The sequence below is a fragment of the Loxodonta africana genome, chromosome 5 (assembly GCF_030014295.1).
Source record: "Loxodonta africana isolate mLoxAfr1 chromosome 5, mLoxAfr1.hap2, whole genome shotgun sequence".
NCBI classification, from domain to species: Eukaryota; Metazoa; Chordata; class Mammalia; order Proboscidea; family Elephantidae; genus Loxodonta; species Loxodonta africana.
Window position 1 is genome coordinate 68,360,362 of NC_087346.1, and position 16,834 is coordinate 68,377,195.

Sequence of the window (16,834 nt, forward strand, 5' to 3'; positions counted from 1 at the left end):
GAGGGTGCACACCATGGGAACACATAGGGCACGTCCTATAGGAGCTAGCCACCATCTGGAACCTGGAGAGGAAGACCAAGAGCTTATATAATGTCTTAGCACCCAGGTTCAACCCCCATGCAGTAGGTCTCACATCCTCAGTGAAGAGCAGACATCTGTAGAGTGACTTCATTACTTCTTTCGTTCTGTGGTCCAGGGTACGCCAAGAGGGTGGGGTGTACCCGGGTCACTGCAGCATTGCCAGGCATTTCAACTACCTATCTCTCCCAAGTGTGGAGGCTATGTACTCTTTGGCCCTGGCTGTCCATCCCTGTTCCTGCTTGGATCTTCTCCTGGGCTCCCTTTTTGTAGGATAACCAACTTTGAGCTTTTCTAGGGTTGACAGTTGTAAACACACAGAACAATGGCAAGTCTATATGTGTGGAAAAGCCAAGAGAGACAGCAGGATGGCCTAGAACTGCTCTGTTCACAGTACAATGAAGGAAACATGTTTATCTTTAAAGCAAAACGTGTGTTGATAAACTCTAATCACAGCTGAGGAATTGCAGTTAAACCTTTTTTAGTTAAATCTTTACTTTGTCCTAAGGGCCGCAAGAGCAGAAACCATGTTTCATTGCCCTCTGGGAAACAAATGTTCTCAACAAAAAAGCCAGGACACCCGCATTGTCACAGGATTTTTGTATCACTGTTGAGTAAAGGAGACAGAATTTAGATACCAGTGTATTCTAGAACATTCCAGTGACTAATAGCGCTTCCAAGTGGAGCCATCCTAGGAAACGCAGGTTTTATGGTCACTATATTATTGCCTTACACCTTTATGTACCCACAGCCTAGCACAGTGCTCCTCTGCCTTAGGTCTCATGTAAAATTTCTTCAGTAAGTGTTTACTCATGAAGATGCTTGGAATGTCATTTTTTACAACTTCAAATTCTTGTGTCGTTCTTAACATTTATAGAAAATAATGGAACCCTGATCTATGCACCTGTATGTAGATAAAATAAGCACAAATGTTTAAAGGTTTGAGGGTATAACATGTGTATCTTCCTCTGTACAAGGCAATTTTACTGCTTTTTTCTCCTGGAAGTCCAAAAAGTCAAAATCTAAGTTTTTTTTTTTTAACATCTCTTCCTCAAACAATAGTTTTCCAACAGAAAGGACTCTGTGCTTGTTTTGAAGCTCTACAGTATTTTGAAAGGAGTAATCTTAAATGCACATGAATATATTTTAATCCTTAAGAAATTCTGAGCAGAGATGCCAAGGATTTCTATTTTCTTCTTTCCCTTTATAACATCGAAAAGGGCATGTGGTCGGGGGGAGGAGGGTTAGCAACAAATCAGTAGCATTTAAAAGATGTCGAAAGTACGTTACTAAGTCACGTACAGAAGGCCGTGCTGAAGCCAGAAATAATCCCGTGAAGGAGTATGTCTGCCTGCCAGCAGGGACACCTGATAGTGCTGGGCTATAAATACTTTTAGTAAATTTTTAGGCATCATTGAAAAATAACTATCAACTGACTGTAGTTTGAATGAATTGTCTTTTCAGAAGTTGTCATGAATTCAGTTTAGCACAGAGCCTGATAATCACCCAGGCTGTAGTGTCACAGTCCTGTCCCTCCTTACTAAGTTGTAAGATCTCTGGCAACCTTCTTAGCCACTTTGAATTTCTTTCTTCAGCTGTAAAATAGGGACAATAAAGTACCTAATGGTTATTATGAACCGTAAGTGAAATAACATAATGCCTGGCACATAAAAGGGCTTTTATTATAATGTTAGCTTTATACAAAAATGTTAGTTTTTATTATAAAGTATGTCATTTTCTCTCATACCAGTTATTTAAAAAACCTCATCCACCAAAGCGAGTCAGGAGTCGACTAAATGGAGACAATGCTGGGATCTGTCTCCCACCGGGATCTACAAGTGACAAGATCTTTTTCCATCATCTAGACAACTTGAGGCCTTCCCTCACACCTGTAAAAGGTAAGATGACAGGAAGGAAATGTTTGATTCATGATTTGATGTGATTATTTAGTAATCCTACTTTAGCAATACTTAGTTTTTAATAGTAATGTAATTTTTAATAAGTGCTATACTTGTGTTAAAACATCAAATTCTTGTCAGATTTTTTCTTTTTTTTTTTTTGCCTTTTGGATTCTTTCATCAAAAAGAACCAAACACGTTTTCTCCTCCTGCTAAGGTAGTAAAAACTCTAAAATTTCAAAATCTTGTAACTTCAACTTCATATGATAAATGTAGAACAAATCCTGGCTTTACTTTTCATCTGTATCTGTCTGTGTTCCACCGATTAGAAATAGCCGTAAGAGGACTGCATATTTAATATGCCAATTAAACAGCATCTGTCTTTTGTCTGATGACATTGTGGGTTATCTAAAAGCACTTTTTTTGAGGGGATTTTTTTTTTTCTTAGAATAAGAAAATGTTTTTGCAAAGTCTTAAAACTTTCACTTAAAAAATCCTAAAAATTTCAAAGTCTAGTTAACTGGATTGACTACCAGCTTGAGGCCACTTTGCCTCATCACACAGACTCTCCCGTGTACCAGCTGTGATCACTCCCTAGCGGCTGTCTTGGTCTGGAGGACAAGTGTAGTCAGCAGAGTTCCATTGTGGCGCAGGGTGTCCATGACTCAGGAAACGCCTTGGCCTTCCTTGGGGTAGTCGAAGGGCTGTACCTTGGGAGGGGCCAAAGGCCTAGACTGATTGGTGGTCTGTGCCACTAGTGACATTCTGGGGAGCATCCCAGATTATTCTGTGCAGCCTCAGCCGTCGAGAAAGGAGACCTGATTGCTCAGAGCCAAACCTAGCACTGTCCAGAAGCAGAAAGGCTGGAGGGAAGCCCTGAGGAACACTTGTCAGGGTTGAGGTCCTACCCAGCAAGTCTTCTAGGAAACTCAAAAGTCAAGCTCTAATCTATAGAGACAAAAAGCAGATTATTGGTAACTTAGGGCTAGGGGATGGTAGAGGGAGATAGCTACAACATTCTTTTCGAGGTAACGAAAATGTCCTAAAATTGGCTATGGTGATGGTTGTGGAAATCTGTGAATATCCTAAAAACCATGGAATTGTACACTTTAAATGGGTAAAGTGTATGGTATGTGAACTATACTTCAATAAAGCTATTAAAAAAAAAAAACCAAGCTCAACTTCTGAGATCTTTTTGCATTAATGTAGCTGTCAGGATGCTTGATTTGGATTGAATATTTAAGATTATTTTACAATCCCATATGCAATAGTGGAAGTTAGTTTTCCCTTTTCCTGTCCTAATGTATTGCTTTGTTTCTTACAGAACTCAAAGAGCCTGTGGGACAAATAGTGTGCACAGATAAAGGCATTCTTGCAGTAGAACAGAATAAGGTCCTTATCCCCCCAGCCTGGAACAAAACTTTTGCTTGGGGCTACGCAGACCTCAGCTGCAGGCTGGGAACCTATGAGTCAGACAAGGTTTGTACTGTTTTGCTTTTACTCATTTCCTCTCACTCTTCCTTGGTCTGAGTATCCCAGTTAATGGGGTGAGGAGAGCCCAGTCCAGGGCTTGTAGCTGTTCCTCCACAGCCCAAAGGGAGGGAGAGCTTTAGTGCATCAAATCAGTACAAGGGAGCTCGTTGACAAGTCATGTTTCCAGTAGAACAAGACTCTTTTGGAAAATGTCATACTAGGGACTAGCAAAGAATTCCTCCAGGAGATCCTAACCACCCTGTTGCTCAACATGTCTGCCGGTCAGACATGTTAAGTCACTGTCCTGGCCTCACTTACCATTCAATATTGTGATGGCTGTTAGCAAACCTGTCGCCACTCCTCCAGTTGCAGCTGTTTTGAGTCACATAAATATCTCTCAGAGAGGTAATATGTGGTGATCTTAATTGCCCTGAGTTTACCCTGACCATCCCTTCCAAATGCAAGATGGATACAGTCTGCACAAGTCTGTTGTGCTAAGCTATAACATACTACTGTTTGGCTAATGTTCTCATAAAACAACAGCCCTCATGCTTTCATTTTACATTCTGTTTGGCTCTAGCAAACACATCCTTTTACTACATGAAAATTAAAAAAAAAAAAAAAATGCCTTTGAGCCAGTTCTGGTTCATGGCAACCCCATATGTGTCAAAATAGGACTGTGCTCCACAGGGTTTTCAGTGGCTGGTATTTCAGGAGTAGATAACCAAGCCCTTCTTCCAAGGTGCCTTTGGGTGGACTTTAACCGCCAGTCTTTCAGTTAGCAGCCATCCCCTACATAGCATCATACAACCTGAATATTTTACCAAATTGGAGACCTCCATTAAGAGCTATTGTTGTGTGCCATTGAGTCAATTCTGACCCTATAGGCCAGAGTGGGGAAATGCCTCATAAGGGTTTCCTGGACTATAATCTTTAAGGGAGCAAATTTCTCTTTATCATGAAATTTAGCAACAACTATAGTTAGGAGGGAAACCCTGGTGGTGTAGTTGTGAAGTGTTACAGCTACTAACCAAAAGGTTGGCAGTTCAAATCCACCAGGCGCTCCTTGGAAACTTTACGGGGTAGTTCTACCCTGCCCTATAGGGTTGCTATGAGTCAGAATCAACTCAATGGCAACGGGTTTGGGTTTTTTTTGGTTATAGTTAGGAGGCTGTAATAGTAGTTCAGTGTAGACCTTCAGGGGAAATGTTGCTAACTGAAACAAGCCCAGATAGTAAGCAGGTGCCTGCATAGAGGTTATTCTCCTTCGCTCAGCTATCCTTGTTGCATTTAAGGAATTTGTGGTACTTGATGGCATGTGTGCCTGACACTTGTTTTGTTTTACAGGCAATGACAGTTTATGAATGTTTGTCTGAGTGGGGCCAGATTCTCTGTGCAATCTGCCCCAACCCCAAGCTGGTCATCACAGGTGGAACGAGCACAGTTGTCTGTGTATGGGAGATGGGTACCTCAAAAGAAAAAGCTAAGACTCTCACCCTCAAACAGGTAACAAAATATGCTGCAAACGAGAAGATGAACACATTCCATCTCAGCTGCTTACACCCTGAGAAACTCAGAACTTCCTAATTCCAAGATACTTCAGATATAATGCACCAAGCCAAAATTGTTCTTTTGCTAGAAGTCCTTTTTTAAAACAAAGGAAATAAGAATATAGTGTTTTTATAAATGAGCTAAACTGGACCTTTTTTGAAACCTGAACCAAGCTGTCTTTAGGTAGTATGTATATTTTTTAATATGTTTAAGTAACACAGATATTTCACCGAAGTTATATGTAATTTGAATTCTTGCCAATCAAATATTTGCCTATTGATTCATATTTATTTCCTTCCTGAGTGATTTTCATTCAGCTGGACTACTAAGTCTGATTCTTTTCCTTTTCTCTTTCCTCATTTGCCACATCCTTAAGGCCATGACAAACTCATGAATGCATTCCGTAGAACCCTTATTGATTTAGTTAACAGGTGTTTTTGACCATAACATGATTCTATTGGGGTGGATTTGAACTGCCTACTAAGGTGCACCTGACCCAAGCCATGGTATTTTTCAATCTCATCATATGCATGTGAAAGCTGGACAGTGAATAAGGAAGACGGAAGAAGAATTGATGCCTTTGAATTGTGGTATTGGCGAAGGATATTGAATATATACCATGGACTGCCAAAAGAAGGAACAAATCTGTCTTAAAATAAGTACAGCCAGGATGCTCCTTAGAAGCAAGGATGGCGAGACTGTGTCTTACATACTTTGGACATGTTGTCAGGAGGGATCAGTCTCTGGAGAAGGATATCATGCTTGGAAAAGTACAGGGTCAGTGGAAAAGAGGAAGACCCTCAAGGAGATGGACTGACGCAGTGGCTGCAACAGTGAGCTCAAGCATAACAACGATTGTTAGGATGGTGCGGGACCGGGCAGTGTTTTGTTCTGTTGTGCGTAGGGTCTCTATGAGTTGGAACCGACTCGATGGCGCCTGACAACAACATGATTCTGTTATTAATTTTTACTTAAAACAAGAATCCTTTTATAATATTAGCCACCATCTTTTAATATTTGAGTTTTGAGTGAATTTACTATAAGCTTTTCCTCAATGGGGCATACTTTTTTTTTTTATGATACAAAGTTGAAAGGTAGTGTAACAATAGTACCATCATTTATTGAGCATGTGCTCTCTGCTGGGCATTGTGCTGATTGTTTAAAAATGTGAACTCTAATCCTCACAACTCTGCAAGGTTATCTTATACCTGAAAAAAATCACAGCTTAGAGAAGTTAAGATGAGTGCCCATAGTCACGTTGAGTGGTGAAGCTAGGTTTTAAATTTAGTTCTGACTCCAAAGCTATTTTAGAGCTAAACCCAAACCATGATACGTTAAATATCTACGGATAGAAGTAAATCCCTTGTACTTATACCACCAACCCTCTGTATTGACCAAAAACTGTAACTGAGTTGCTGGGTCTTGAGATGAGCCATGTTAAAGAGATACAAAGTCTTGACATGAAGAGATACAAAGCTGACAGTGTATTTTGCCGATCCAAACTCTGCTCATCAATGTTTTCCATTTAGAAAATGGACTTTGAAGCAAGTGTGTCAGTAACCCCTCAGTAGAAAGTACTTCTTACTTAAAACAGTCATCTGGGGTTTGCTAAGCATACAGTAAGGATGTCTGCATGACCAAAATTTTAAGCGAACTGATTATTTTAAGCAAGCAATTTTTCTGCCAGGGGAGATGGCATGTTCTAAATACTCAGGAACTCCTAACAGCAATCTGAACCTTTTCCTTCACATTGCTCAGTCATTTTCCCATAGCACCATTTCCCTGGGTCCTGTTTCTTGGAAGAAGGAACCCCTCTCAGGCACAGAGCATGTCCACGTGTCTTCTGTTGAATAACTAGACCTTGGCAGGTTGACACATCAGGACCACCCTCTCCCTTTGTCTTTCCAGGACCATGGGTTGCAGCCTCCTGCATTTTCTTAAAATCCATCAAACTGTCTGCAGTTCCTTAGAGTGGACTTAGCAGGAGTTGGTGGCATGAAAGAATCGATTCAGAGCTTAAAATCTTTCCTTTTGGGGTCATAATCAGGACATCTCCATGTACAGTAATATGAAGAAACTCAAGCTGGATTGCAGTTACCATTCTTCCTTCCTCCTAAGTCCAGGAAAGTAAAAAAAAAAAAAAAAAAAACCTAGTGCCAGGAAAGTAGTAATGTAAAAATGGACAAAAGCCTCCAGAGAACTCCAGACTTCTCTCTTCCACCTGGTGGAATGAGGCAAGGACAGTCAGCAAAAGAGAAAGGTCTGACTCCCAGACCGTCCAGACCCACGGCCCCAGCACCAGCTCCCCAGCACAGCTGCCCGTTGTTGCCTACAAGTGCATCTGAGATCTGCTGTCACTGTGGGGCACTGACGCTGTAATCATCCTGGCTTTTTCTTTTCTCATTCTTAGGCCTTGCTTGGTCACACAGATACTGTCACCTGCGCCACAGCATCGCTAGCCTACCACATAATCGTGAGTGGGTCCCGAGACCGAACCTGCATCATTTGGGATTTGAACAAACTGTCCTTTCTAACCCAGCTCCGAGGCCATCGAGCTGCTGTTTCTGCCCTCTGTATCAATGAACTAACAGTAAGTCTATATTGCCCATGTGGTTTGTGTTTAACGATACTAGTTCTGACCAACCTAAATAAAAACTAATTCTAAGTGTTTTCTAAGTTGACAAGAGCTCATTTTCTAAAAACAACTACATTTTTTTTCTTATTTCATGTGTTGTTTGCAAAAGCAAGTGGACATTAAAGTTTATAGCCCAGAGAGCTATTTTGACTTAAAATCCCTTCAATGCTGCCTATTTCAAAGAGAAAAAGATTTGGTTCAAGTAAAACAAAACATTCTAGAATGTGCTTTCTTAAAACCAAGGAAGTTGTAGATTTGTTAAGAAGGTTAGAATTTTGTTGAAATTTTTTTATGCAACATATTTAAGTTATTTATTAAGTAAAGTGAAAAGAGTAACATTTGGGTAATCAAACAAGAGAAAAAAATCATTATAGAAGTATTTTCAGAACCCGTTGGTGTCAAATCGATTCTGACTCATAGCGACCCTATAGGACAGAGTAGGACTGCCCCATAGAGTTTCCAAGGAGCAGCTAGTGGATTTGAACTGCCGACCTTTTGGTTAGCAGCTGGTCTCTTAACCATTGTGCCACATTCTAAAAGTATATTATCTCTTCTCAAAAATAAATATTTTACATACAAATAAGTAGATCAGAATAAAATAAATGCACTGGCCTAGGAGCTTACGTGTAGACCGAGCCCCTTGAGGCGTTCAGGAGGGGGATTTGTTACTAAGATGGGTTGGTAAGCAGGAGAGGCTTGAGCATAGACTTAAAGACTGAGGCCCCTGTGTCCAGAGACAAGTTATCACATCAGCATGTGGTTGATGCACACGCCTGCAAATCAACAGGAACCCACCCCAGCCTCATCACTTCTTAGCAGTGCGTACCCACTGCGCCCCTCTCCTTACCCCAGGCTCTCACCACATGACACAGTCGTTCTAGCCACGACATTGAATGACCTTCATAGCACCCACAGAAACAGCTTTCCTACTGGAGAAAGGTGCATCTTTAATTTCTACCACAAGTTACTAGGCAGTATGCTTTTAGTCAAATACCTCGTAGTCAAAAAGAAAGGAATTGAGCTCTCGTGAATGGTGCTTAGGATGTCTAGTTGATAAATCATAATATTACACGGTTGGGAATGAGTATGGGGGCATGTGGAGAAACAGAAGAGTCAAATTACTTTTTAAGTTCATTTGAAAAGCTTAAGATGTTTTGTAAACAGCACCTTGAGCTGGTCCTGCAAACGTTTGCACCTAAAGAGCTCTGCAGAACGTCAGCTCAGCACAACCGCTGTGATCCAGCAGTGTTGCTCTGAGTCAGCCTCTTGGTTCTTACTGAGAATTTAACTGGTTCAGTTAGTGTCAGTTGTATTTGGGCCAGTGCGCACTGACTGGATTGGCGTGGTTGCTGCAAACACTACGAAAGTGTTCTTTTTTTTTTTAATACTTTCATAATCTCTTAATAACTCATGAAAAGATTTCTTTTCTTGGTATGTTTTTCCAACCAGGTTATCAAGTCTGCCCTACCTTAGTCTACATTTCGGGCCAGAGGCGCCTTGCAGCTGCCCTTTAATTGCCCTTCTTAGAGCTCAGCTGCATAGCCACAGGATTTGCTCTCATGCACCCTAATGGAGGCCATCCTGGCATAATTGAAGAAAGTCTTACCTGGTGCAGAATAGAGCAGCTGGCTCTTGTCTCTCATAGAGACAAAGGCTACTAATTAAAGCTCAACTGCTGACACTCATTGTCAGAGATGGTTTAGTGACAGATGCAGAGGAAGACACAGTAATGCTTTACTTATTGGTTATTGTTTTTCTTTGGGTTTTGGTCTGAATCTTGCCTTCTTGGTAGATAAAGAGCAGAGGGAGGGAGAAAGGAAAGGAGGGGAAGCGATACCAACAACAGAACAGACAATTGTCCTCATTATCATGCCACCCCGTCTCCCCATTCAGCTTCTACTGTTTCCGCTTTTTTTTTTTTTTTTGATGACAGTCTTCAAATTTTCATAGGTTCTCATGTGTCTATGGACTCTACTACAGTTCACCAGGTCATTTCAAAAGCATCGTGAAAACCAACTAAGAGATGGGAGAGGTAGCATGATGTGTGCATAAGCTTTGGGGCTAGGAAGAGCTGAGTTTGACCATCAGCTCTGTAATGTAAGCAAGTTACTTAAGCTCTTCTCACCTCACTTTCATCCCTTGGGGAGTCCCCAGGTGGTGCAGACTGTTAACGTACTCAGCTGCTAAGTGAACAGTTAAAAGTTCCAGTCTACTCAGAGGTACTTTGGAAAAACAGCCTGGCAATTTACTTCTGAAAAATCAGCCATTGAAAACTCTGTGGAGCACGGTTCTGCTTTGATACACCTGGGGTTGTCATGAGTTAGAGTTGACCCAGTGGCAACTGGCTGTTTTTTTGTTTCTTTTGTTTTTCTTCCTCTGTAAAATAGGGCTGGTAATAGCTAACCTTACAAGGTTGTAAGGATTAAACTGTATGTCTTAAGTGTCTGCCACTGTTAACTGACACACAGTAGATGTTTCAGAAAGCATCTTAATTCCTTTAATAGTAGTGGTTTGTATTTATCTCCAAGTTGGGGATAGAGCCCCACCTGATAGAATTTGTAGAAGAAGCTATTCTCCTCTGTCTTTGAAACTCAGGAAAATGTGAATTATCAGTTCAGGGAGTCCTAGATTTTATTGAATTCTTCAAGAAGTAACCGATGTATCAGTTTTATTCTTTCACCTATCATTTGGATACAAATTTTAAAATGGGAAGTTAACAGTGTTACCAAGATGTCTTCTTTTCATTCATTGAAGAGAGATACAGTTGCATGTGGACTGAACAGTCCTCTTCTGCCCTGTGATACTGGTGGTGGGAATCCTTTCGTTAATTAAGAGGAGGTGCCTCTAAACGAAAGGTGCAAATAAGTTTTGTAAACAATGGGCGGTAAGAGGAAAAGTCCATCACCTCCTCAGATTGCAAACGGCTTTGACAGGGAAAAACCATTACTCAGCAGCTCAGCAGTGTGCTGTCGCTAGCTAGGAGTCCCTGAGTGAGACAAATGAATAACATGCTTGGCTAAGTGCTAGGCTGCCAGCCAAAAGGTTGGAGGTTCAAGTCTACCCAGAGGCTCTTCAGAACAAAGGCCTGGTGATCTACTTCCAAAACAATCAGCTATTAAAAATCCTGTAGAACACAGTTCTACTCTGACACACATGGGTTTGCCGTAAGTCAGAGTCAGGTCAGTGGCAATTTTTTTTTTTTTTTTTCTTCAGCAGTGTGTTTGGGACATAAACTGAGAGAAAGGACTTCTGCTTTTAGTTTCCACTGAGATCATGTTGGCTGTGGCTTCCATTCAACTTTGAATTACTGAAGAGGCCTTTGTAAGGGCATTTGTTTAAGCCGGAGTGAGCACACCACAGTAGCCAGCCCTGAGTTCCAGGTTACCTCAGAAATTACCCAGTCACTAATCTAATCACTGAGAGGTGTTTTAAGAGCTAGTTAATGGACTCAGTTTACTTCTGAAAATAGAATGTATGTTGTGAGAGGGAGCAAACAGAATGAAGCATTTTTCTTTATCTCCTCAGGGGGACATTGTGTCCTGTGCTGGCACATACATCCACGTGTGGAGCATTAACGGGAACCCTATTGTGAGTGTGAACACATTCACAGGTAGGAGCCAGCAGATTGTCTGCTGCTGCGTGTCAGAGATGAACGAATGGGACACGCAGAATGTCATAGTCACGGGACACTCGGATGGAGTGGTTCGGGTAAGTGAGCAGAGAGGAGAACTCATTAGGATATTAGCTGCTCTGGCTTGTGAAGCTGTCCACCATTTAAGGACACCTGTAGAGGCTGTGATGTTGAGCAAATTGTGCTCTGATTCAGACAAGCCTTGGCCACTGTATTATCAGACACAGTCAACATCAGTGACTCAGCCTCTTCTTCCTATTGAGTGGCTTCGTTAGCACTAGTAACCACTGACAAGCTGGGCCAGAGAAGGTCACTTAAACATGCTTTCCAGGTCACAACGGGATTGCTAAAAAACATAAATTGCATGATAATTTTTGGGATTTTGGCCAGTCAAATGTCATCTTAGGGACAACACAGTAAGAAAGGACTTTCTACGGAGAATCACAGTGCTAGAGAAGGCTTCCAGAGGCTTCAGGTCACTCCCTATCTAGAATCCTCCATGATTTCACTTGAATCTTCTAAGCAAGGTGTAGTGCATTGCTTTCTTTGTGTTGAGCCCCTACAGAAAATAGAATCAACAGATTGTTCGCGTTTTAGTCTGCTTAAATATTTGGATTTTTCTCTCTCAGGCTTTCCTGTGTGCCTCTTTTCTTCAGTTGTGGTCTTTCTAAAAGACCAGCCGAGTACTGATCTCTTTAGTCACTGTCACAGGCTTAGAGACAATGAGGTTATCAGCTCACGCCACACCCTCTGCCTCAGACACTGCACACACCAGTCTGCTTTCTCCAGAGTACTGATTCAAATTACTGAATCTGTGAGACATAACAAAATCACATAGCCAAATAAATTTGGGAGTCCTGCATATTCTCTGCCTTCCTGGAGATTGACAGTATACTTCAGCACACGCAAGGCTCTGGGAGGTTTTTGTAGGAAACAAAGCAGCTTATTTTGTTAAACCTTGGTTTCCAAACTTACTTGGCCACGGTCCTTTTCCCTCCACCTTGAAACACCTGTTAACATCTCACAGAACAGTTTGAAAAGCACTGTTCTAAACTAAATAACCCCAGCTCCTTTGACTTTCCATCTCAGTTCTATTTTAGACTTTTTGTCAAACGAAGATACTGACACCTTCTGATTCAAAACTAACCAAAGAAAGAATTACTCTTTATGCCTTACATAGTATATTGCTAAAATATGTGCAAGTCAGTTGCCTTTAGTGTTACTTGCAATGAAGCTGAGTATAAATATAATACATGCAAACTGTCACATTTGCTTTTTTAGTGATTTTTTTTTTTTTAAAGCACTTGTGGGCCACATTTTAACTTACGTTAGGCAGTCCCCTGCCATATTTTTCAAGATACAGGGAAATCTAATTATATGAAATAATACAAATTATGTTATTTGTTAAATGTCCCCCAAGGCCCATATTCACCCAGTAGCATATTAATGTTTCCTTAATCTGTTTCTTAACTTCATACTTATTTAAATTCAGTTTTGGAGAATGGAGTTCTTACAAGTTCCTGAAACACCAGCTCCTGAGCCTGTTGAAGTCCTAGAAATGCAGGAAGAATGTCCAGAAGCACAAATAGGTATTTAATACTTTCTAAAATGTTATTCAGTAATGTCTTAATTACCCAGTTAACAGAAAATACCATGAGTGGGTGGCTTTAAAGAACAGAAGTTTATTTTCTCACAGTTCAGGAGACTAGAAGTCTAAATTCAGGGCGTGGTTCTAGGGGAGGTCATTTTTTAATCTATTTCAGCTTCTAGTAGCTAGCAATCATTGGAGTTCCTGGGCTTGTAGAGGCATGTGCCATGTATATCTGTCTTCATATGGCAGTTTACCCCTGTGTATCTCTGTCTGTTCTGCTCTTTTATAACACAGAAGTGAGGTTTGGGACCCTCTCTGCAATGGCTAGGCTTCATTAACATAACAAAAGAAGCCCCTATTTTCCCAACGGGGTCATATTTGCAGGTGTAACCTATTGCCATAGAATCGATGCTGCCTCAAAGCGGCCCTATAGGACAGAGTAGAACTCTCCCCTAGAGTTTCCAAGGCTTTAATCATTACAGAAGCAGACTGCCACATCTTTCTCCCGAGGAGTTGCTGTTGGGTTCAAACCACCGATCTTTTGGTTAGCAACTGAGGGCTTAACCACTATGCCACCAGGGCTCCATTTATAGGTATAAAAAATTCCAAAAAAACCTGTTGCTATTGAGCTGATTCCAACTCATAGCGACCCTATAGGACAGAATAAAACTGTCCCATAGGGTTTCCAAAGAGCAGCTGATGGATACAAACTGCCAGCCTTTTGGTTAGCAGCTGAGCTCTTAACCACGGTGCCATCAGGCCTCATTTACAGGAATAGGGGTTAGGATTTCAGCACATATCTTGGGAGGGGCATAATTCAATCCATAACAAATAGTTTAATTTCTTTTTGTTTTTTATGCAAGTTACTATGGATAAAGTTACATCATACAGCATAAACATGAACCTGAAATTGGGCATTGGTTTCAGAAACACAATAGCTACCCATTGTGTAATTCCTTAGGGCAGACACGCTGGGATTTTCTCTAGTTCACTGGACAGCACGGTGTGGTAATACGTTGTTCTTGGGTTCCACATTCCATACTAAATATAATTACTAGCTTCCTGAAGTACCAAAATCTGGGACTTTCAGTTCTGAAAACACAGTCGACCTGGAGAAGTCACGTGGCCTGCACCTCAGTCCCACATCTCCTTTCGCCCATCCTCTCACCCAGCACAGTCTGGATGAGAATGCAGCATGGTATTTGTAATTCCCAGAGGCAGGCCAGAGTCCACTTTCAGGACGGCATTAATTCAAACTGAAGCCTGGGTGGCACAAATGGTTAAGCTCTCAGCTGTTTACCAAAAGGTTGGTTGTTCAGACTCACCCAGAGGCACCTCAGAAGTAAGGCCTGGTGATCTGCTTCCAAAAGGTTACAACCTTGAAAACCTTATGGAACAGTTCTGCCCTGCACACATGGGGTCGCCATAAGTCAGAATCGACTGGACGGCAACTAACAACAACAACCTGTTATTTGTAAAGCACTTAAATTTTCCAGCGAAATAAAGAAATAAATGGTTTTTATACAGAACAACTAGAAACAGTGCCATAAAGCCAGGTGGAGCTCTGCTTTGGATTGCTCATCTCTAGATAGAGAAAAATTGATTTAGAACAATTGGCTTTCCAGAAAGGAGCAGGGTTTTAAGTTTGACATTTAGATTGCCTTTCAGTGATTAATTTCTGTACGCTAAGAATTCAAGTTTGACTATGTGATGGAGTTACTAAGGGAAAAGCAAAGACACAAATCCATATATGTATGCCAAAATAGTCTGTACTTTCCATGCAGAAAACAGAAAAGATCCTGTGGGCAGGACACTTCAATGCTTGTATTACCTTAATGTATATAAATCTTTACATAGTCAATTGCAGCTCCACCCAAAAGGTCACCTAAGTGTTTGGGGACATAAAAATTCAGTTTAATTCAGTGAATATTCAGAGTTTCTTGTTGGGTGTCAGACACAGGATTAAGAAGCCTGGTGACTTTGCAGAGTAGCATCTGGGGTCTTAAAAACTGGCAATCAGCCACCTAAGATGCATCAATGGTTCTCAACCGATTTGGAGCAAAGGAGAATGAAGAACACCAAAGACACAGCATAATTATGAGCCCAAGAAACAGAAAGGACCACATAAACCAGAGGCTACATCAGCCTGAGACCAGAAGAACTAGATGGTGCCCAGCTACAACCAATGACTGTCCCAACGGGGAGCACAAGAGAATACCCCTGAGGGAGCAGGAGAGCAGTGGGATGCAGACCGCAAATTCCCTACGAAGACCAGACTTAATGGTCTGACTGAGACTAGAAGGACCCCAGAGGTCATGGTCCCCAGACCTTCTGTTAGCCCAAGACAGGAGCCATTCCCAAAGCCAACTCTTCAGACAGGGATTGGACTGGACTATAAGACAGAAAATGATACTGGTGAAGAATGAACACCTTGGATCAAGTAGACACATGAGACTATGTTGGCATCTCCAGTCTGGAGGGATGATAAGAGAGCAGAGGGGATCAGAAGCTGGCCGAATGGACATGAAAACAGAGAGAGTGGAGGGAAGGAGTATGCTGTCTCATTAGGGGGAGAGCGATTAGGAGTATATAGCAAGGTGTATATAAATTTTGTATGAGAGACTAACTTGATTTGTAAACTTTCACAATAAAAATTAAAAAAAAAAAAAAAAGGTCTGGTGAGAAGTGGGTCACTTTCCACTTTCCATTGAAGAAGCTTTTAAGAGAATGGCAGTGGAAAATGAGATGAATATGTTAGATGGATGGGTGGGGTCAAAATTCATACAGCGTCTCTCCTCATGTATTCATATTGTGGGCAGGGTTTGACAGAAGTAACAGAGAAGAATGGCCCATAAGAAAAAATTGGGCAGCATAGAAGTTGAGGGCAGTTGCTTGGGTGAAAGGGAAGACAAGCCCCTAGTTCACTGCAAATCAAAGCCTTTTCCAAGGCTGCTTGTTTGAGGACCTTAAAGCTCATGATTGTAAGTGGTTGAGGGGGAAAGAATCAATTCAAAGTAGTCAGCTAGACTAGTGGTAGCAAGTGGAAGGTGGGCAAAATGAAGTATTAGCCTTGCTGAAAAAAGGGTGTATGTGTAGTAGGCTGGTGTGTGCTTTCCTTCTCTCCCTTTTTTTCAATGACAGTCATGTGCCGCATAATGTCTGTTCAGGCAAGTCCAACCGCATATCCGTCCATGGTCCCATGCCATGTAAATAGTAAATAAATAAATAAATAATAGTAAATAGAAGTAGTCAAATATGTAAAAGCCTGAGAAGTTAGAATGATAGGTGGAGATTCATGATTTTTTTTTTTCAGATATGCACTTTGAGATGCTGCTGAAAGGTCAAGGAATATGAAAAAATATATACCTTTACATTTACTGGCATGATGTCCATGCATATTTTGGCATCTGCTGTTTTCTGGTCTCTCTATTATAGTGTAAATTACCTCTGCAAAGATGAGAGGAGTTGGGATTTAGAGTACAGCTGAAGAAACTGGCCTAAGGCAGGAGAAATTGCATCTCTTTCCCTGTAACTAGAGGAAATTTATGCAGTTGTTGGTTTCACGGCTTCTATTTACTCTGAGAAGCAGAAAGAGTAGAAAATGGAACATTTGAGGAGAGTGGAGGTTTGAAATTTCCATTGAGAAATTTGTGGCAGCAGAGGCAAAGGAGAAATGTCAATTTGGGAGTGAAAACAAAAGATTATTAAACCACACGAAGGTGGAAAATCAGCGAATGCTGTTGCTAACAATTCAGGCATGTTCGCACAGTGTCCAAACCACGTAACGTCCTGTTTCACAGTATGTATTATGGACATTAAGCAACACATGGCTATATATATGTTTCTTTCTCATAAATCCCTCCTTCCCAGTACACATTAATGCAAGTAAGTTGAGAGTTAAGGTTAGGAGATGCAAAATAACAAGGGGAAGGGAGAAAAACAAAATCCTAAATTATAATGTTTTCATCACTCACTCA

The 16,834-nt window shown here is 41.2% G+C and overlaps 1 protein-coding gene across 15 annotated transcripts in view; it reads left to right on the forward strand.

Annotated features, from left to right (window-relative positions):
• Positions 1–16,834, forward strand: part of WDFY3 (WD repeat and FYVE domain containing 3) — a 351,860-nt gene that overhangs the window by 328,713 nt on the left and 6,313 nt on the right. For 14 of the 15 annotated variants that reach the window (XM_064285618.1, XM_064285625.1, XM_064285619.1 and 11 more), the window contains 6 exons: positions 1,829–1,976; positions 3,301–3,455; positions 4,797–4,955; positions 7,411–7,590; positions 11,161–11,343; positions 12,759–12,855. In XM_064285618.1, the coding sequence (XP_064141688.1) occupies positions 1,829–1,976; positions 3,301–3,455; positions 4,797–4,955; positions 7,411–7,590; positions 11,161–11,343; positions 12,759–12,855 (922 nt within the window). Of the gene's footprint in view, positions 1–1,828; positions 1,977–3,300; positions 3,456–4,796; positions 4,956–7,410; positions 7,591–9,585; positions 9,733–11,160; positions 11,344–12,758; positions 12,856–16,834 lie in introns of those variants that run through there. The other variant, XM_064285627.1, reaches the window with a different exon arrangement.